The 23,319-nt window shown below is 40.9% G+C and overlaps 1 protein-coding gene across 2 annotated transcripts; it reads right to left on the bottom strand.

Annotated features, from left to right (window-relative positions):
- Positions 1-18: 18 nt before the first annotated feature.
- On the bottom strand, positions 19-18,371 carry lcorl (ligand dependent nuclear receptor corepressor-like). Of its 2 annotated transcripts, XM_056371290.1 has the most exons (8): positions 18,232-18,371; positions 17,186-17,251; positions 14,955-15,043; positions 14,664-14,790; positions 13,716-13,940; positions 13,478-13,562; positions 1,886-7,281; positions 19-1,773 (listed from the first exon to the last, which is right to left on the bottom strand). In XM_056371290.1, the coding sequence occupies exons 1-8, from the start codon at positions 18,323-18,325 to the stop codon at positions 1,766-1,768; spliced, it is 6,090 nt and encodes a 2,029-aa protein (XP_056227265.1). In that variant the 5' UTR covers positions 18,326-18,371; the 3' UTR covers positions 19-1,765. The 2 variants fall into 2 exon arrangements, with proteins under 2 accessions (XP_056227265.1, XP_056227266.1); XM_056371291.1 differs by lacking the exons at positions 19-1,773; positions 1,886-7,281 and adding an exon at positions 7,898-12,556.
- Positions 18,372-23,319: the final 4,948 nt, after the last annotated feature.

Genomic DNA, 23,319 nt, shown 5'->3' with positions numbered 1-23,319 from the left:
AATCATATTGCTCAGTAGTTATTTCAAAAGACTCTTTATTGTTCCAATTACAGAAACCTGTTGGTTGCATCTGTAATAGACAGTATAAAAACACATAATAAAGAAAATATACAACAGATGTTTAGCACCAGGTTCTTCAACAGAGGGCTGAGAGTTATTTATCACAATACTGGGCCACTCCATTTCCCGCCTGTTGAAATGGCAACCATAGTGACATACATACAAGGGTAGTCAGGCACACAATACACACTACAGGTTTAAGTTTTGACCTACAGCCAGACATCTTGGATCTAACATGATACTGATCCAAGATTAGTGTTTACCAATCAACTCTGGCCTTGTTTATCACACGGTTGATAAGCAAAAGAGCAGTAGGCCTAGCTGAGCCCCAGTGGAGGTAGGCGTCTTCTTGCTGCAACTTGAGAAACACAACAGGAACTCTAGGGAAACCTTAACAGCAACACATCTCCCACCTGCATTTAAACAGTAAATAATGCTAGTATGTTTATGATAAAAACAATTTAATGCTATTATAACATGTAAAAATCTGTTATTTTTCTGCTTAATTGAGCACAAAGCAGGTGGGGGAAAAAAAAGTTTGTATAGCAATATCCTTTAAGCTCACATTACATGGCTATGGAAACAACTGAAGTAACATCCCAGGCCATTGGTACTTGTGTACATCCATTCGTCTGTCAGCAATAAAATAATTACTACATACTGATAAATCATCTGGGTTTGTATTGCACCAAATAGATTCTCTAGTTTTACAGTAGGGGATGGTAGTGGGACATGGGATGTGCAAAAATATGGGGGAGGAATCTGTAGTGGGATTAATAATCTCAGATGGAATAGTGCAAGAAGTAGATCTGACACTGACGACATACAGTATATGCTTTGGGTGAAAACAAGACAATAACATAACGATAGATGAATTAAAACAAGTCAGATCCCACAAACCAAAAAATGAATCAGAATATACTTTCTACAACTGCATAATGCCACTTTCTTCATCACTTCACATATACCACTGGGTTTCGTGGCTTGTTGGGGCTGGATATGTAGTCATTTAGAACACTTACGATTGTGGTAATTGTGGTTTGGTGCTGAGAATTGCAAACATTTTAAAAGAAATAATGCATAAAATATTTGGTTTTAGTACAGGTTGATGGCCAATTAGTTAAGTATGGAATTTTAGAGGACCCTTACACATATTTTGGAAAGGGTAAAAAAAAAAAAAAAAAAGATTCCTTCATTCAAAGCATGTTTTTTGGCTACTGGCTTGTAATACAACAACAGTGACTGTAGCAAACAAGGCTCAGCTCTAGTGAATGTCATTAAATTTCAATACAAGTTTTTTTAAAACCTTGAATACAAAACAAATCATTAAATTAGGGGGGTGGCAGCACTGTCTTTATGCAGTCAAGTCTTTCCTTCCAATACAGCCACTCTGACAGGGCTCACTGTATAAGCACTTATCCCATAAAAACTCTGTAATGATTGATGTACTAAACATGTTCAGAAAGACAAAGGCAAGTTGACAAAAAAAAAAAAAAAAAAAAAAAAATCAAACATTCTGTACATACATATCCATGGATAAAAATAGTGCAACATCAAGCTTTTGTTAAGTTAGACTGCTACATAATTGCTGAGTGTAAGACTGAACCATAGTGGGATGGTCAGTCCACGTGGTCAGCTCAATGTCCAAAGGCACCACGTTAAACCACAGTCCCTTTCCCAGGAAGGAGGAGGCTTCATGCTTCATTTAGTTCTCTGTCAGAAAAGAAAGAGAGTAAAAGTTGACTTTGTGGTGATTTTAAACTGAAGCTTAATAAATGTCTATGTCTTTAGTGATATTCAATAAAGAAGCAAGTTAGATAGTTACCAAACACAAAGTCACACCATCTCGGCCCGGTCAGGCCCCTCATTCGCGATTGTCTCAACATTTTCGCTGGTGGTGGTTGTGGTGGTTCAGTAGACACAACCCCAGGACTTTTGTATCTGCCTTTCTGCCTCCCCACTGGCATCTCATCCTGCTCCTGGACTGATTTAGGTGCAGAACCTGCCAGCTCTCTGGAGGTAGACCTCCTATTCATGCTCCTTTTTCTTTCAGTTTTCACAGCTTTAACAACTCCTACCAGTTCTCTCTCCCTTCCTGCATATAGGTATGCAGAGGGTGACCCATCATCCAGTGTCACAGTGCAGGAGTCCCACTCTTCCTCAGTCGATTCATTGTCTGGAGAGTTGATCTTCCTCAGAAACACCCGGCATTCCTTCAGTGTCTCAGGACTCCAGGCTTTCGAGCAGAGATTCTGCTCTTTGGGTACATCCAAAGGCTCCTGAGTTTGGTCAACAGAACTGGTGGCAGAACTGTTCTCCAAACAGTCAGATAACTGATCTTTTGCTGATCTAAGTAATGCTTTTCGTTTTGGTTGTAGTCCAGTTGCATGTCCATTTGAAGAACTTGTAGTTACTTTTATGTTTTTCTTATTCCTCTGTCTCTGTTGCCACCTCTCCCTTTCTTTCCGGGTTAAGAACCTTGTCCTTGCTCTAAATAGAGCGGCCTGGTATTTTCTAAATGCTCTGCTTCGCCGCCATTGGACTCCTTGATTCAGCTGGCCTGTTGCAAACCTGGGGGTGAAAAGTTGTCGCCTAATATTATGTGTTGGTAGAGGTGCCTTATTCTTCCTCTTCAATCTTCTTTGAGCCTGTTGATGTTGCAAAGGACTTTTTGGCACAGTTTTGGCAAACTTCTTGATATGTTTGCGGAGTCGCTCTGCCTGAGGACTGTGGCAAACACTTTTTTTATTGGCGGAACGAGGGAAGTGCCTAAGTTCGTAAGGATTACGGGAACTTGCCTTCTTGACAATAGCCAGAGACTGTGTCTCTGTGGTCTGCATAAACCAGGAGCAGAGCTGCTGCATGCTACAAGACCTTGGTTTGTTAGGGGGACAATCAAACAGTGTTCGAACCACTGAGGAATGTTTTGACTTCCTGGTAAATGAATAGTTTCCTTTAGTGCTTAATCTAGAATTAAAGGCAATTTCTTTTTCTTGGTTCTCCACAGTGTCAGAGACCCAGGTGTCGGAGATGAGTCGAATTCGCCTGGCAAGCTCCTGGTTCATTGTCTTTTCCTCAGCAGATGCTGCCCACCATCTTAGTGTCTCTTTTTGGGTAAATATGGAGTCTACAGATACTCCTGCCACTTTGTTCAGGTCATGAGAGATGTTCTTTCTCTTGTCTTGTCCAAAGACCTGTCTTTTTTCCCCAGACGTTTCTACACTACTCTGTTGCTCCTCCTTTCTCCTTTCATTGTTGGCCTTGTTCAGCAGAAGTTGCTTAGAGCGCCGTAGCAGAGCGTTACTGTGGCTGTATGACCTAGAGCTGGAGGTGGCAACAGCGTGCAGAAAGTGGATTGAGGGCTTTCTCACTCTCATTGAGTGACGCACTGCTACAGCCTGACTTGTGAGTTTGTCTTTAACTTCATTCTTGGTTTCTATTCCTTTCTCAGTTTGACTGCTTTTCTTTGTTGACTGATGACTGATTGTCCAGGGTTCTTTGGCAGATTTGAATTCTGGCAGACGTACTTGCTTATGAATTAGTGTTTCTGGTGACTGCAGAGTATCCTTGTTAATCTGAATTTTGCGTTGACGAGGAGACACTGTGGTTACTGTGACTGAGATTCCAGAGATTTTAACTTTTGCAGGTCTACCTGGTTTCCTTGATGGTGTAGAATCATCCCGCTTTTGACATTTGATGTTACTGCTAGATTGAGGGGCAGACTCTTTCACAGGGCTGACAAAACTGAACTCCTCTGACAATTCTGTTGAGGTAGTTTCGATACTACCTGAGCTGGTCTTAGAGTTGTGCATTAAAATGCCCAAGTCGCTTTTAAGGCCCACTGCTTGCCAAGCATCCTGTAATTCTGTTTGTAGCTGGTCAAAGCCCTCAGACACCATTCGTTTGTTTCTCCTCGAACGGCCATACATGACTGTTATTTTGAGGTTCTTGTTTACATTCTTCTCAGTGTCAGATGGTAAAACAGGTTTTCCACTTACCGTTTTTACCCCAACTTCTGAATCCACAACCTTCTGCTTGCGTGGTCGGCCAATTGGCCTCTTAACTTTTTGCTCCTGCTGTGGTCCCATCTTCTTTGGGCGGCCTGGACGCCTTTTTGGAGGAGTGGATTCATGAAAAGATAAGTCACATGGTGACCTCTGGCTCTCAGTTCCAGTGCCACGCTTAGTTGGAGTACCTTCGCCTGATCTTCTGGAACCTATTTTAGGTGATGACGAAGCTGACTTGGGTGAAGAGGCACACTTGGATAATGGAGATGCAGACTTGCCTGGCGAAGAAGCTGACCTGGGTGTGGAGGAGGCGGACTTGCCTGGCAAAGAAGCTGACTTGACTGGTGAAGAAGCTGACTTGCCTGGTGTAGAAGCTGACTTGCCTGGTGAAGAAGCTGACTTGCCTGGTGAAGAAGCTGACTTGCCTGGTGAAGAAGCTGACTTGGGTGTTGAGGATGCAGACTTGGCTGGTGAAGAAGCTGACTTTGTTGGTGAACAAGCAGATCTTGCAGGTGAGGTAGCAGACTTCAGTGAAGAAATAGACTTTACTTTTGAAGTAGGAGACTGAATGCTCTGGCTTTTATGTTTCTCAGGTGTCCCTGACCATGAAGACACTTCACATGGGTCAAAGGGTTCTTCTGCCTGTGTGCTAGAACCAGAGCCTGCTGATTTGAGGCTGTATCTAACTCCTTCCTTATCCATTACTGGTGATACAAACATTAGCTTAATTGGACTAGTGTACTGGACTTCTGAATTGGGAGGTTTCTCAACATGGAGAGCAGACTTATTGGTGACATTCCTATTCGATGAGTTTTTGAGCATTCTTGAAACTGCGTTTGAGACCTGAAGTCTTTTTGGAGATGGTCGTAGCCTTCCAAAAAACTTGGCCACAGAGTCACTGTCATCTGTCCTAATGTCAGAGCTGTGTTTTGCAGGAATCTTCTCTTTGGCAGCCACAGTTTTTGACTCTGTGTAAGATGGTCCACATTGTTCTCTCTGTGAATGTTCAAAGGCAAGCTTCCCTGTGAACTCAGGTGAGAACAGAGGGGATTCATTTCTTGATTCAAGCTGGATGTCCTTAGCATCTGGATCTTTGGATAAGGCATCCAAGGTGCTAGATGTCAAATCCTTGTCCTTTTGTGCTCTCTGATTAAAGATGCTATCAGAGAAACATGCAACAAAGAACATCTTCCTGGGCTCTGTGACATAGGAGGAGAACCGCTGTGGAGGGACTATGCTTCTCCTGGATCTCCTTGCGTCCTTGGAGTGGTTTAATAGATATTTCTGCTTCTCTCTATTAGGTCTATGACAACCTTTCCCTTTACCTGGTCTATTGTCACTGTCAGAGCTATGACCAGATTGGGCTTCTTCATAGTTCTTATGACTTCCACTGCTTACATTATCTTCTTTACAGGGCCTGCCACGCTTTTTTGCAGAGGTTGCAGTCATCACCTGCGTTTGTGAACTGTGACCTTTTGAGCTGTGTTTGCCATACCTGCTCTGCAGCTCAGGGGTGGGTATTTCAGTGCTTGAGAGAGAAAGATCTTTTTCTTCATGGGATATTTCCCTCTCTTTCTCCTCTGTTTTAAGGATCTGAACATCTTCTGTTACTATAACTGTTTGTATCTCATCTTTTACTTCATCTCTGTCCCTTTCTGCAGAGAGCATGTTCAGGGGTCCCTGCCCAACTCTATGATTCTCTACAGGTTTTATACCTTCTTCCATATCTCTTTTAGACTCCCCTTTAACAAGGATTGAATCTGATGAAGTACATGATGTAGTTACAGTAACATTTCCATCTATCAATCTTGCCCTTTTTGCTGGTGACACCTTTCTCCTACTGCAGGACTGGTCAAGCATGGCGAACTCCCGTTTGATTTGTAACGTATGCCTTCTGGTTGAGGAGTCATCAGCAGGTGTTGCTATAGCAGCAAGGACTTCCTGCCGCCGTCGGGCACGGGTATTAGGTGACTTGGGCTCTTTGCTATCATGGCGATTGAACAGCTCACTCAGATTGTAGTCACTACCATTGCCTTTGTGAAGCACTTTGGTGATGATTTCAGTCAGATGGGCATCAGCATGAAACTGCGGGTTCTGACTGGTTGAGGGAGACTGCAGCTGCTCCTTTTCAGAAACATTCATGGCCATGGAAACCAGAGGTGGATCCTTCTCTAGAGGTTTGATTGTCTCCAGTTTCTCACTGAAGCGATTCACAACGTCCTGCAGCAAAGTCCCACTTGGGTGTTGCTCAGCCTGACTACTTCTTGGGTTCCTACACTGTAGCTCATCTTCTGTTGCTGTTTCCATGTCTGTGTCATAGTGGCTTGCATCCAAAAGACCATTTTTTACAATTAGGTCAGTTTCCTCCTCTTGTCTATGGTGAAGGAGAGAGGGTGGCTTTTCATCTGTTTTCTTACTAATGTCTGAGGGGATAGGGGAAAGAGGGGGAGGAGAGGGGCTCTGCTCTCTCTTCAGGACAGGACAAGGAGGATCTCCTTCTTCAACCCCTCTTTTTATTTTGTTCCTGACCTGAATCAGACAGGTATGGTTTGAGTAACAGGGACAAGGGTGGGGGGTATGTTGGTTACAGCAGATCGATGACGACGGGCATAAACTAGAGGGGGGAGTGCACAGTGATGGGGATTTGGATAATGAAGGAGAGGATGCAAATGAACACACCATGTTGTTGATACGACCTAAAGCCAGGCTTTGGCAGGAAGTACAGTGCAGCCTCTTGGGGCACAGAACAGTGTAGGTTTCCATCCTGCACCTCTGCAGACAGCAGTAGCTTGAACCCCGAGAATCTTCACTTTTACAGTCTTTTAAAGGGCAGAGATGGGTGCTACAGTTCGACTTGGAGTCTCCTGGATGGAACATTTTGCTGCCATGACCTTGATGATCACAATCCATTAAATGGTAGTATGAGCTGCTGTTATGGGCTTTACATTCACTAAGTGTGGCCGCATGAGGGGTAGCATTATCCTGTGGGTTTACACCACAGGGACAGCAGTAAGATTCAGTTTGACCTGCAGGTTTGTGATTAAGCAAACACAGCAATTTTTCTTGGTGTGCCAGCTTCAGGATCTGGTAGAGTAAGGAACGGTGTGCTGGGCAGAGTGAGCTGAGAATAGCATCCAACACAGAGCTCTGACGACACTTATTTCCCCGCTGTCCCTGGTCTCCCAGTTCTTCTGTAAATGGTGGCAGTAGGGAGCTAGAGGCAAAAATGCAAAGATTAGAGTTAGGAGGTTTTATTCATAGATGAGCCATTGTCAAATGAGAAACAAATAAGTACTGACACAGTAACAACCAAATCTGAGCATGTTTTAAAGAAAACTACAATACACTTTAGATTGTGTTAATCCCTTCATACTGGTATTTGATTTCCACTTCATCAATGTGTGAATATTCTGTAATAATGGGGTCTGCTTAATGCAGCAAACGTAACAATCTTGCCTCATCTCAGATTTTTACATTTTTTATTGCTGTTTCTGAAAAGTTGTTTGTAGCCTGCAGCATATGCCAACTGCAGCTCACTTTGTCTGCATTTACTAGCATCATCAGAATATCATTACTGTGTACTAAGATAAAAACTAACCACATGAGAATATTCAGACATGACAACTACTGTCTGCTGAAGAAATGACACCAACTGTTAAAGCAAACCATTCCAGTGATAAACAACTGTGCTCTGAAATAGAACCATTTTCCAGAATTGTCATTGTTAGGTTGTGTCAAATCAGCATGGAAGATCAAATGTCCTAGCATGTTTTAATAAGCTGCAAGACCCTGAAATAAATCATTATATTAGTAAAATGATGACATGTAACTGATTGGAGAACTGTTTTATTGATGAGTTGCTGAAGGCAAATGATAACATTCTGCTAAAAGCAGAAGGAATGATTGTAGAAACGCTCAAACCAAAATGTTCTTTTCAACAGCACTTTCACCAACAAATTGACAGCTCAAAAAACCCTCTAATGTTCAAATCAACTAACAGTTATATCAGGTCTTGTAAGTTATACATTTCACTGTAAAAGTCACTGATTTTAATAACATTAAAATTTTTGGAAGTAATTCATATTGGATAGTATTTCCAGCTATTTAAGTAGCGTATGTGTCCAGTAAAAGAGTTACATTTTGTAGTGTTACTGTTGAATTTGTTATGATGACCACATCATTTTTTTTTTTTTTTTTTTTTTTTTTTTAAATCACTTAAATAATTCTTAACATAAGCACCAAACAACCACAATATGCAGGGGTGTCATTTCAGGACAAAATAAATTATATCAGCTAACATTTAAAAGCGTTCATGCAGTTGTAGCAATACACATTTCACATTGCATCAAAGTGCTGCATTACAAATCAAGAACTACAACAATCAAACTAGTAAAATCACAGTTCTGAAGCACAATCAATAAATAAGTATGTAGCAACAACACAAAACAGTTTTTTACAATAAAAACGCTTCTTATAAATCATAGTGCAATAATTGATTGATGCATAAATAGCAGATTTATGTTAAGTTGTTTGAAAGATTTGCCAGCAGCTCAGTCTGAGAGAAAAAAAAAATGCCCCAAGCTCAATTTGAAAACAAGCCCAGGTGTGTTCCCAGAATATACAACAATTTAACTTACGCAATGAAATAATTATGTTTTCTATTTCTCAAGAGGTGTTTAAGCTTGTTTTTAAACTGGCCCTTGGACATAAATAGCAGATAATTCCCAGAGTAAAGACATCATGCTGCTATGCTGGTGCCCCAGACACAGGCACTGTGTACTTTTACAAGCAGAGACATTCAGTAGCGGAGACATCAGTATTTGTATAATTGCCAGAGTTAGAAAGGTTGAAATGCCAAGTAATCTGACCAAAAAAGCTTTAAAAAATAAAACTGCATTACAATTAGCTTTAATATTACAAATAACACATAGAAAACAACAGGATAAATACTTAACTAAGAACATGGCAGATCTCCTGTAAATGCCACAGGGCAGAATTTAAACCATTTTAAAACAATTCTTTTTTTAAATTATTTCATACACCACCAAATGGCTGACTCACTATATAATAATTTTCTTGAAGTTTAAGTGTTGTTGATGGCAATACATTTACACTTGGGTGTTTTTCCTTGAGAGACAAAGAGCTCATAAGCATCCCTAAGCTAATAAGAGCTCATACCCCAGCATATTCAGTATCATAACACAGAGGCTTTGAAGTGAAACCTGACACTTGGCTATAGGCAGATAAAGTTCAGAGGTATATGTGGCAACGAGGTTAGAAAGAGAGAGAGAAAGAGAGGGAGACAGACAGACAGACAGAGGCAGGCTGACATCACAACAAAACAAACTGAAGCAGCTTTGTGTGGGTAACCCTGAACTGCTGCTTTGGTAGTAGCACTGTTAATGGACCATCTCAGAGGCAGACATGAGTGTAGGAGCAACATTTAGCATTTCCTCAAACAAAGACAAAGAAGCTTGTGAGCCTTGCTCTGAATCAAGTCATTGACACACTGCCAGCTTTTCACCAACCTCCAGTAGTCTACAAAATCAACCATCAATAACAATTAACCCTATCGATCCACTATTACAATGCATGTCACCTTGGAATCGCATTCCTTGAAATTAGGGCTTTTGTTGTAGCTACGCTTCTTTGTGCCTGGGAAACGGTCCCATAAAGTTAAGTTTCAAGCAGCAGTCATGTATGAGGTTTACAGTAATACAGCTACAGTAGCAGAATTAGTAAATATCTGTGATAATAAAACAACATATTTCACAAACAGTACACATACACAATAACATACATTTCCCAAGCGTATCAGTGCAAATTTAAAAACATGCTGCACATTTGCATTCCAACTACACTCGATACAATGTTCAGACTAGCTTGCACAAATAGAGCAGACAACTGTGTGGACAAGAAAATGGCTTTCACAAGCTAATCTCTTCAGCAGAAACTCATAATGAAGATGTAGCCACCACAGCAGTTTATACTGTACAATCTCCCTGTTTGTAATGGTCTCTAACAATAGTAATGAGTTTTTAATCTGTTACAATGGCTCTAAGTCACTTCCGTAGCCCAGGTAAGATACCCAGGGAGAGATAGAAAGCTGCAAATGACAATCATCATCGCTCCATTAACAAGGAGCTTTAAGAATTGAATCAAACCTGAATAACCTAATAACCTAACAGCTAGCAAATATGAGAGTCACACTTTATTTCTTAGCTTTAAGAGGGCCACACCTGTATTTCTCATACTTGGTCCTGGGCAATCTGGTGTACAACAATCAACATCAGTTTTTCTCCTTGAAGAAAAACCTAATCATATGAACATGAGAACATAGTAAAGAACTTCCTGGAGATCTTAAGGATAATGCCAGTGTCATTTAATCCTGTTATTATCAACAAATCCCCTGACGAGACCAAAACCAACAACTGATTTATCCTTACTTGTAGGGCTGCAACTATTATTTTCATAATCAGGTACTCTCTGGATTAACCGAATCGTTTGGTCTATAAAACGTCTGAAAATGGTGAAAAATGCGTAGTGTAATATCCTGGAGATGAAAAGTTACGGCTTCAAAGCGCTAGTGTTATCTGAATGACAGAACAAAATCTAAAGATACTGAGTTCAGCATCACATAGGTGAAAGTACATTTTGCATTTTTGCTTGAAAACGACATGAATGATTAATTGTGATTGTGATTATTTTTTTCAGTTGAATTATTGTTTCAGCTCTATTTACAAATATGGTCTTTTTAGCCACACTGATTTAGTTTATACCTATACAAGTCCACTGTCATCCAAAAACTGTAATATATAAAAATGATCTATTACACACCTGTAAGATTTGCATTAGATTAAAGAATGAGATCAATTGAAAAAGTAGTGAACTCCTACAAACAAAATCTAGTAAAATTTCAGTCATGCCTGATGAAAGTCAAAGTTATGCTTCTTTAATAAAAATAATTTTGCTGTTGAGAATTTCAATATACCCACAGGCAATACCTGCTAATAGGATAAACTTCATTTTTAGTTTTGGTCTTCTCATGGCATTAGTTAATAACAGTAAACAGATTATATAATCCAAGCTATTTCCTGTAAGATCTTTTAGCTATTGTGAAAATACTGAAGCTACGAGGAGTTTGTTGAGTTTAGCAGCTCCTGTGAACAAAAGCTGCAATGAGCACCACTGCCTCTTGAAAAATCATAGCTGCTTTAATGAAAGCCCAGGACTAAGCTGGAGAAATACAGCTAAAAGTATGACTATCACATTACAGACACATTGTCAAAAGACCTGAATATTAATATCCATATATTTTGTAAAGGCATGTGTTGTGTTTTAACAAGTATCTTCAGAAAATGTGTGTCTTGTAAGAGGTGATGAGTTCAAGTGTTGAGGAGTTCTGGAGGCGTTTTGTGGTCTAGAACCTCTTTGTGTCAGCAGCTGAGGCAAGATTCCCTGAGTTTGTTGAACCGGTCATGGCACCAGAACCAGACGAGTTGGAATTGGATGAAGAAAGGTTGGCAGATTTCTTCTTGGGTGGGTTCTTCAGTGTTCCAGTACGTTCCTTGACTTTATATTCCAGTGTGCTATGGGGCACCCCATAAACTCCCTGGGCCTTAGAAACGCTCATGCGACCTGCCATCACCATAGTGATGGCTTCCTCCAAAAGTTCATGGTCGTACTGGCGGTATCGCCCACGTTTCTTCCTCGGTTGTTTGTCTTTATCCCGGCTACCTGCCCCCTCCTCTGAATCATCCAGCGAGGACCCACGTGGTCCCAGGCGATGAGGTGACTGGTTGGCACTGCCTGGACAGCCGTGAGCTAAGAAAGGAGGTCTGAGTTTGAAGAGAGATGAAGGTCTGGCAGCAGCTGTCGATGAACTGGCAGTACCCTCTGTTGATGAGGTACGTTGGTGTAGGTTTTCAGCCACACTGCAATTCTCAGCTGGGATCGACCTGTTATGATCAGACACGGAACGGACCTGAGGAATACGCAGGGGCGTGGGAGGCTCCAGACTTGGAGTGGGGCTTGATGGTGGCTGGAGAGCATCCCTGAGTTGTGGAAATGCATGGGGGAGCGATTTCTGTAGACTACGTGGCTGATAAAAAGTAAGAGAGGATGAAGGGAAACTGAAGTCTCCATTCTCCTCTGCAGCTCCTCCGATTTCTGCCCGCTCCGCCCAGGCTGCCACTTTCTGCAGAACAAGACGGGCTTCACCACCCAGCATTGATGACATCACATTGTAAGATGTCACTTCATCCCTGAAATCTCTGCTCCCTGGTGCAAGCTGGGGCGGCATCCCATGCCTTCCCTCAGCCCAGCCTTCCAGGCCTTGCCTCAGGGTGTGAAGAGGTATTCCATAAAGCAATGCAGCCCGCTGTTCCTGCAACCTTCCTGAACGTATATCCTTCAAGGCCTTGGACAGCAACCCCTCAGACAGCTCCCAGCTCCTTTCAATGTACTCCTCCTTCTGCCTGCGCTGCCTCCTAGGGATGGGAGGACCAAACAGCAGGGTCAGGATGGAGGTGATGGAGGGGGTTTGATTTTGGCATAGGGGACAGGGGGGTGCAGAGCGAGGGGTCCACTCCTTTATGCCTTGTGTTGGTAACATCACTGCGACTCTTATGTCTCATGTCTGTCTGTTTTCAGTCTGTTTCTGGGCCCTCACACACACTGCTGCTGTGTGTCTCTCACGCACACACATTCTTTGTGCGTGGCAAAGCCTCTTCACGTCCAGGTGGGACAGTCTGTGAATGGCTGGGGTTACTTTGGCGCTCACATACAACCCCTGTAGTTTTGTGATATCCTTCAGTGAGAATCCTACATGCTTGAAGGTTGAATAATCAAACTCATAACTGGATCAGTAAAAAAAGGAGGTAAAATCGTTGTGAGGTACTGCAATGTTCTCCTCATTGTACAATCCTGAGCTGTTGGCAAATGTTATAATACGGTGCCATTGCTGTGACGTTACCGCTCAAGAGATAAAAGAGTCAACCCCATAGAACCAAAACACCGAACACAAGCTAACTCTTCATAATGACTAACAATGAACTGACCCAAAGCACTGTCAAACAAAGGAGTATGAATATCATTCAGGCCAGAGGTGTTAATTAGTTGACTTAAATCAAGCAGCACTGGTAAAAATGACAATAACACTGCATAATATTGATGCTTACCATCAAATCTTAGCCATGTTATATACCTACTGGGGATTTCCTAACATGCTACCTAACATTTTAGTCATAGTGGGTTTGAACAGAAATGCCTAGATTATCTAAATTTATAACTGTATTTATTAAGAAGTTTTAACTAATAGTAATGCTAGGGCTTCCTTGTGCATTATGCCACAAGACCGAATACCATTGAATGTTATCAACAGAGCAATTCAAGAATAACAAAACTCTTACCCGGAGGCTTTGTGATTAGTTGATGATGATGATGATGAAGTTGCTGAGCAGGCAGAGTTCCTGTTGGAGAGGTCGAGCACACCATCTGTCACAGGAAAAATTTATTTTAACTTTGTTAAGGAGTTGAATCAGATAGCTGTGGTGTCTTCAGGGCGAGTCAGTGTTATAATCCTAAAACTTTAGAGGCTGGAAACATTTATTAGCTTTGAATTCACAATGAGTTTAATGCTTTCCCTACCTGGTTCAGGTTTGTGCTCTTTCTCCTCCTGGGTTCTGCTCACTGTGAGGTCCAGAGGTATGTCTGATGTTTCTGACAAAGGTGATGAGGTCCTTGTTGTAACACCATTTGTACTGGTGTGGAGTTGACACTTAGACGCATAATCCATGGCAAACTGGTGTATCATTTTCTTCATCAGCTCTTGGGCAACCAGAGGGATGTTAGAATCACAGTCCAGGGGCACATCTAACAAAGAAGGCACAGACACAGACAGAAGCTAAAATAAGAGGATTTGACTTGCAACATAACAAGCACGATTTCTGCAATTCTTTCAACAACAAGAAATTCTGAGTCATCACAGAAAGGATTTGTGATGTCTTGCAATAAGTCCATTGTCCAAACACGTTGGCAGCAAAAGCAACACGTGTCTCCAAAATGTCTTCATTACAGGAAACTCTTATCAGGAGCATATTAGGATGTAAAAACATGTATACTTGGGAAACATCCCTATTTCCAACTTTAAAACCTTATTTTTGTAATTCCACATAAGAGTGGGCAATTTGACAATTTCTACCATCACATTCTGACAAATGACAAATAAGTAGACAAATGAATACTGTTTATGTAATGGTAACCGCACTTTGTATTAGATCACTGTGGACAATTATGTAACTGACTGATGAGAATAAACCATATCATTTTTCGGCATAACGTCTGCATCAACTACACTTCTTTCAATCAGTAACTTGGAAGAAATTGTCCTTTGATAAACTGCTTCAAGACAGACAAATCAAAGCAGACCTGTCCTGTTTTTTCAAACACACTGATTCAGATTATTATTGTTACTGCTAATTCCTGTTTGCCCACAAGGAGAGAGCTGACAGTTCTGCAACCACTAGAGAGTTTTTGTGTGTGATAAGATGACATGTTTGTGCCATGCTCCACAAAGCGGAAAGAAACCTGACTCACCTTTCTTATGAAAAACAGCTTGGAGAAACCTGTGAGCTGATTGGCTGCTCTCAGAGATGCTAGGAGCCTGACAGGGAGAGTAATCAGAGGGGGAGGAGAGGGGCGACGTGGCTGCAGGTACTTGATCCTACAAGGAAAAAAAAACAACAAAAGTTACTTTCCTGTTTTTACTATTATGATTATAGTATATATTCTGTAATATTCTATATCTTCTTTCTATCAAACAATACAATTATTACACCTGTCAAAAAATAAAAGGACAACTTTAACCTTTATTACTGAATTACTTACACTGAGTTTGTCGAGGGAAAGGTTGCAGAATGAACACTGCGAGCAGCTTGCTTCTGGAGACCAGTCATCGATCTCTTCGGGTTCACAGTCTAAAAGAAGAACACATAACTAGGCATTAATAATTTAGGGTACATCAAAGATCAAGTAGCCTCCTTCTGTCATCACTATACACAATTTACAATCTATTTTGTCATATTGTCCAATGCTGATATGACAACAAAGACTGACTATAGAATAGTTTCAAGATTTTGCCATACAATTGTGTCAAGGATTTATTTTATTTTTTTTTTACGATTTGTTATGTACCTGAATTAAGCATAATCCTAACCTTTCTGACTGAGTGCCTAAAAAACAAGTGAACAGGTAGAATCTGTACTGTGAAACAAATGACAACATTTTGGACTGTCCAAGCGGATGCATTTTTCACAGAAAACTGACTGGGTGTTGTGTGCTTTGGTTCTCGGGTCAGGTGTGTTCATTGCCTTATAAGCACATGCATCTCCAAATAAACTACTTTTGTTTAATGCATTGTCTTTAACCAGGAGCAGTTAGGGGGACCATGTGCCATGGACACATTTCCTTACACTAGTACTGTTTGTACTTGCTTTTGAATGGCTGTTCTTTCAAGTTTACATTATGCTGTCATCTTAAATGATTGCAAGATTGATGGTGTGCTGATATATTTTAATATATAGCTGCATTTTTATATAATGCGGATGTTTTGTAAAGATTTCCTTTGCTGTGAATGTTCTTCTGATTCTGAATTATTTCTAAACTTGGCAGGTCAGGGTGGCTATAAGCACACTGTACGGAGAAGAGTGAGTTTCATTACCAAGGGGGGCTTTTTTCAGGAAGTGGGTGGCATAAAGATGTTATGTGATTGTAGGACTCAGCAGGACAGGAATGGGTCACAGAGACAAAAATACAAGGCACATAGTAAAGGGACAGGAGACTTGTTTTGAGGTGACGCGTGTCTTCAAATCTAAAGTAGATTTGTAGTTGCATGCCAGATAATCTTTTTAACCCTTGTGTCTATGTTACTGCCTTAGGATCATTTATCTATCATATTATCTAACAGTATGAGTTGCATTATTTTCACTCCAGGAAAGAGATTTTTTTTATCATCTACCTAGAATTGTAAAGATAAGTATAAAAAGATTAAACGAATGACTTTTAAAATGAGTAGCTGAATATATTAACATCTTAACATTTTCTAATTGTGAGTCCAACTTCAAAACTTAACATGGGTATTATTACATCCCTGTCAAACAGGAAACTTCATACGAAAAACATAAATGCATGAATACTTATGTATTATGTATTCAGGACATAAATATTAGCCCCCATTGTGCTCCTAAGTTAAAGAAAGTTTCGAAAAAATTTAGGTGTGCATAAAGAACTTTAGGGGCACAATGAAATTTTTTCAAATAAGGTGTTATTTCTATATAACGGGAGACGAGGAGGCATTAAGAAGCCAAATTATTTAATTTATTTGAATACAAAAAGTACACTAGGTTTTTAATTATTTCAGTATCTAATATTTATGTAATTATTACAGTAATCACAATGTTGAACAATTACTCAAGGTCATGGTTCAAAAATATAGTCTATAAGGTTCAATTACTGATATGATATGGAAGAAAGTTCAGTTGGGAGAATGCTCTCTATGAACTAAAGAAACACTCAATTCAGTTGTGCAGTGGTGTTAAGAGTGGGGCTTCTTCCCTCACAAACTTTCTTTGACAAGTGCTAACAGCAGCGTGTAGAGAGCAAACAAACCCACAAGTTTAATTAAGGTGGCCATTAAGGTGGTGACACAATTAACATTAATTAGTGACAGCTGATATGACTTACCTCTGACGATTACACTTAAACTGCCAGAAGCCACGCTTTGTCTCAGCTAAGGTGAGTAGCTGCAACTGAATGCGACTTCCATACATTTCATAAGATTATTAAGCACCGGTGGCACTTCAGTGCCCTGTTGAAAATGTCATATCATAAGTAAATGAATTTATGACATTTTTTTTTTTTAAGAGTCATACCATAACAACAAATGTACTCTCGCCCGAGTGCTACAGAGGGGCTGGATATATCAGAACGTTTTGAGGCAGACTAACGCATGGTAGATTTTGTTCGTTTGATGTTTTTTTTTTGTAATAAATAAATAAACATTAGGTCTATGATTACACAATACATTTGGAACTTTTTAATGTACACATACAAAAACCCACCATCAAATACATTGAGGTCTCTCATCAGCATCGGGCCATAGATTCCCTCGAGGATGCTTTCAAACCCTGCAAGACAAAATAAAGAGACAATCCTTCTGTAATGATATGGGCAAGATATGCATGCTTTAAGTGCTTCATATCTGGGTACAGTATATTCTATCCATTTTATATTCGAAAAAACTCGACCAGTTCGAAAGCAACAACACATATTTTGACAGACAAGTGCATAGCTACATCGAGTTGTCAACTTCAGGTGGACACTAAACACCTGCAATGCTAAATACCAAGTACTTATAGTCACTGAATGAACAACAAAAAATAAATATCGTTCGTGAATAATAGTCAGTTAATATCAATGCTTTTTGTTTGAGTATATTCTGAATTGGATGTCACTGTGACTTAACGTTATAAACAAGAAAGATATCCGCTGACTTCAGGTGAGCTAGCCTCACGTAACCGGCTTCTGAAGCGTAAAACACTGTGTTCAAAATAGCAAACGATACGTAGAAAACCGTTACCCGAGACCGCTGAGATATATGCTTTTCTCATATTGCACTGACATTAGCTTCCCTAACGTAGCAACGGTCCCAATCCCCTCCCCCAAGTAACAAACAGCTATATCGTTAGCATAATAATTTAGCACGGCATTAGCATAGCCACCATATATGTCAACAAACAAATCTAGCTAACGACGTTAACCATCAGTTAGCTACAAATTATACGATACGCCTTAATACTGCATGTAACCTCTCAATCATATAACATGATCGGACAGAGGTAGGACCGGTGAGTAGCTAGCTAGCTCAGGGGGACAAAGAAAAGGAGCCAACTCGAACAGCTAGCCAGCTGGTAAATATTAGCCTGCCAGCTTAACTTAAACCGTTGAAGCTGGCCACCTACGGTGCCAGGCTATTAGCTAGCTATCAGTTAGCTAGCATTAGCTAGCAATCCAACATAGCTCGTGGTAGCGATCCCTCCGCTACGGGAGAAATCACTTAGAACCCCTTTGATTTTTTACAAAATATGAAACTGCACATGGATCATACCAACGCAGTGTATCAGTTTGTGTCGCCAAGAATCGAGTTCCCGCCGAAAACCTTTCCTTTCTACCATGCACCTAGGGCACTGCACAGTCGCCATTCTCCGTCCTTCCCCCTCTCTCTCCCTCTGTCTGAACACGACAGGAAGCGGCTTGGACGGTTTACCGCGGCAGCCCAGCAGTCGCACCTTCAGCCGCTAGGGGTATAGCAGGCTCCATAGAACAGATCAGACTGATGCTGCACTCATGACACATCGGAAAGTCGGAAATTACAGCTCCAACTCGGAAAAAATATTTGAACGCATGAAAAGGTCAGATTTTTGCTTGAATACTCCAGGCCTCCAATTTACCCAATTTGATGTCATAACAACCACAATCATAGCATCCTGGTAGGGACAGTAATGCAAACGATGGTTACACTCACATGTAATTTACTCTTATATGTGATATATTTAAATTAATATATTAATGAATTTTTTGCAAAGATGTTTGTAAAAATAGACCACTATCCTACTCGAGCTTCATTGACATTAACATAACTGGCTTTTGACCTGATGATGTTATTGCTCGCATCCATATTGTTTTCCGCGTTTAGCGTGTGAATGCACGTTTTTCGGACTTCGGATAATTCCTACTCAGAAGTTCCCGGGTTTACCGGCGTTGTGAACACAGCATGACTCCGCTGTCTGTCAGCTGCATTCCAAATTCTACTTGTGTAAACAGATTTACAGAAGTACAAGCAACAAAGTATACTTAAAGCATCACAAGTAAAAGTATTCCTACTGCATAATGCCATCTTTAAGTGTTACATTGTGGAGCATCCAAGGTTCTGAAAGATTTATTTTTTAATCTTATGTACACTCAATAATGTTTTATGATCAGATGAATGTAATGCAGTAAAACGTAGGCCTACAATATTTTCAACTGAAATGGAGTATAAAGTGTCATAAAATGGCAATACTCAAGTAAAGTACAAGTACCACAAAAATGTATTTACATAGTTACATTCCACCACTGCTTTCCCTGCTGTTCTCTTAAAAGCCTACAAATGTTATTTTGGTTAGATGTAAACTATAAATAGATGGAGACCATAGAAGAGCTGTACAAAGCTGAGCTTATAATGATAATTTTTATGACCCGCTTCTGTCAAATAGCCCACTTGTGTGAGTTGCAGTTGTTGAATGCCTACGAATAACTGGATCAACAAGAACACACCAGCATCTGCTGTTATTAAGGTAATCAGCCATGAAGTCTTTATAAAACATTTGATAAAGTCTGCACAGTCTGAAATACCATCATATTTCAGGCCTCTTTTCTCAACACACTAATTACAGTGAAGCTTTCACTTTGTTTTACAACAGGACGGAACAATATTTTGTTTTTAGGTTATTATCACCTGCATGGTTTTAGATGTAATTGAATGTAATTAACCTTAAGCCTAAACAGATGGAAAGAATCATGATTAACTGAAATACCTCAGCTTGTCTGTTCTGTTTGGGTGCAGTCCTTAAATAAACCCAAACCAAAACCCCAAATCTTGGTGCTTTAAAATAAAGCAGCTTGGTCTATAGCTTGTTTAGTGCATACTCACGAAAGCAATGAATTGTACCGTATGATAAAGTGTTTTTTTTTAATGGGTTGGGCTCCATGTGTATGTTTAATGTTACAGAAAAAATCTGACTAGAAATAAAGCGTCAAGTGTACCAGACCACATATGTCCCTGGGCTTCTCAGAATAAAGGTTTTCCTTTTCAGCAGATCCTGAGTGTCTGAATGTGCCAGCCCCTCCTCCGTGCGACCACATGGGGGCAACAGAGCACTTTAGAGTTATCAGTACATCAGTTAGGTCCTGTGTGCATCAAGATGTTGAAATGCACTCAGGGTATGTGAATTTAACTGATGAGACAGTCTTCAGTATCATTCCTCCTAAATTCCAATACCTTAGGATCATAGTTTTTTTTAGTTTACTCAAGGCTGGTCTGTCAACAAGGAAGCCAGCACCAGATCCTCCGGTCCCCAAAATATCATATAGTTTTATTGTGCATCCATTTGTCTGTAAAATTTATAATTAATCACAAACTTGATGGGGTTATGCACCACCAGAGCACATTATACAGTTAAATAATGGACTCCAAGGTATGTCACATTATCTGGGCCCCTTTCTTGGAATGGGGCCAAATATAGCTTTGTAAAAATCTCATTTGAAGCTTTTTGTACTTTTTGTCAAAGACTCATTCTTTAATCAGTGTGTTTGAATAGTACAAAGATGGAGAGTTAGTTAAATTACACAAACTGTGACACAGCACACCTGAGGCTATGTAATCCGCCACAGGAAAACTGGTTCCTTCCTGGGGCTCTAGGCAAAATGTAATTAGGATGCCATGTGTACTCCTTTGTGTGCACTGCACTCAATGAGCACTTGCATGGGCAGAATGGGCCCCCGTTAAAATGGATTTTTAACAGGGGCCCCAGCTGATTTTTGGCGCAGGCCCCCCCTGGCAGGTTAATCAGGCTATGCGTCAAGTAATGCAGAACATCAGAAAGATATGAGAATAACCCACAGAGAAGGGTTCATGGAGAGCGCGTCAGTGATTGAGTGGGGGACAGAGGCAGGGAGGCCGATTAGGGAACATTTGAAATAGAGTTATAAAGAGCTATGGAGGGTTGTAGAGCAGATAGGGAGATGTGATTGAATGTTGAGCTCGGAGGAAGCAGCAAGTGTCACAGGCCCAGGTGGAATTCGTTGTCACGGTGACTTAGAGCGTGGTTGCCGTGGAGATGGTGATGAAAGATGGCAGTCTTGTGAATGGCATTTCGGGGCCAGAGCGTGACCAACAGCATACAGCCTAGTGTGCCCTGGGGACAGAGATGATTACGTGCAGGGTCACCACAATGCTGAGTGTTTACGTGCACATGAGTCTCAGTTTAGGCACATGAGTATGTGTTTGAATGTACATGCATTTAGTGTAACAATGCAGTCTACCTTCAGTGTGATGGCATATGTATTGAGTGATCAGGAAATGAGCGGCAGCTTAGCACCGAGGTGGTGGTCCCTCTGCTGCCTGTGCACCAGCCCAAAGGAACTTTTAACACCTCAGTCACCAGCATATCTCATTACTGCAACACCATGCAGTCCTAACTGCAGCTAGGTCCACTCAGAGGTGTGGGCGTCTGTGTGTGAGTGTCTCAGAGCGTGCATGTGTGTGAGCCTTACTGCGTAAGAGCACACCTGGAACTTGTTATGTAGTTCAGAAGAGGGGCACAGTAGCTACATGTTTTAATTTCCCTCAGTTTCACTGCCTCAACAAGTCCAAACACAACAGCCAGAAATAGACTGCGTTGACAAACTACCAGGTATTAAATATAGCCACAGGACGAAGAAAATCAAAAGAGCTCATTACACCCAAGAATAAAGTATGTCCGCAAAATAACCAAGGTAAAATGAGGACCAAATCATCCATCTTATTTAATCTAACCAATTCCTCCTTTCCACTTTTTTTTCACATCTACTCCATCACTTTTCATCTCTGTTCCCTGAAGAGGGCAGTGTGGATGATGCTTGTTAAGGGGTTTTCAAGTCAATTAAATTTACAGGTGCATTCCATGAGCCCATAGATATTTTAAGATGATTAGAACCAGTACTCCATATGCCATAAAAGAAACACCTCACATATTTAATATAAACAGGATTTAGCTGGTATTAGTGGGGTTTTATTGTTCACACTAACAATTAAAGTGGCTCATTGTGCCGGCTCAGTATGTACTCACTCTCTGTACTAGCCCTGTGTGCCCTAGAACTGACTGTGACGCATGTTTCTCGTTGTTTCATCTCATCTTAAATTCAAGGCATCTCGCTGAGTTTACTACATTTTAAGTGAAGGGGTAGAAACCTCAGTCTTGTGCACACTTATGCATGTGGCATTGAATCTAAAAGGTTCAGATACGTTTTATTTAACTGCCCTGTGGTGTGCACAAACCAGAGGGGCTCATGTTTAATTAGATAGGGGTAGATAAATTAGAAAAATACTCCAAAAAGGCTTTATGTCTAAAAGCTCGGGTTCATAGCCAGGGCCTGGCTGCTTTTAAGGTGGTGATTTGCGACAGTTGATGGATTGAGTATGCCATTTGTGCTAATACTTGGATCCAATATGTTTAATTATTTGGACATCGAATGAATCAAAATGAGCCTTTTACTGAGGTGAAACCACAGTGACTGCAGATTGGTAGAGTCCAGGGTCTCATTGTGTTTTTGGCAGCAACCTCCCGTATAATCTGTGACATGGTACAGACGCCCACCACACTTTGTGCAGGGCCCTCCAAATGGGATTTCCAAAAATCACTTATTTAACCCTCTTTGAGAGCCTTGACATTGTTTTTATGAAAACATAGAGAGCGGAGAGGAATATGAATGCAAAGAAAGTAAATATGGAAATGATTACCTGAGTGTTTTTTGAGCGTGTGTGCCTGAGTGTCTGTGTATGTATAGGAATATATGCATGTGTGTGTGATGTAGAGACCTGGGGATCAGTATTGTGGTTGGAGCATGGCCATTACGATTACTACAGAGGTGCAGTATTCTCATCCCCACAGAATCGAGTGTGAACCCTCACTTCAGCTTCCCATGTCCAAACACACAGTTACACTCGCTGTTGTGCAAGCGAATGCATAAAGACATCTGTTTAGAATTCCTGGCTTTAAATGAGAGATGGCAGTAGTTGTACGAAATGGTAATGTTTATTTGTCATAGATCCTTTCTCTGTGTTCATTTATAAAGATCCTCCGATGCGTTCTGGCTCGCCTGACAGATATATCCTATAGTTTAAGCTGTGTTTTGGATTAGAGTGATAAGGAGCAAAACTGTAGGAATAGGTGAGGAAGGTAAATAGGAAGGAAGGGCAGTAAAGTGAGAAAAGGAGAGGTTTAATCAGAGCAGGGGTGTGTGTGGACATGCATGAGAGCTGCACCGCTGTGCAGGGAGACACCAAGCCACTGCTGATTTGAAGAAGTCTTTCATAACTTCTGCTCTGTCCAGCTGGTTCCAACTGACCCCCCCTCACTCTCCCTCTCTGTCTGAGCTGTCTGTCTTTTGTGCATCT

Source organism: Seriola aureovittata, chromosome 3 (genome assembly GCF_021018895.1).
Source record: "Seriola aureovittata isolate HTS-2021-v1 ecotype China chromosome 3, ASM2101889v1, whole genome shotgun sequence".
Taxonomy (NCBI): domain Eukaryota; kingdom Metazoa; phylum Chordata; class Actinopteri; order Carangiformes; family Carangidae; genus Seriola; species Seriola aureovittata.
This window is presented reverse-complemented; position numbering and strand designations above follow the sequence as displayed.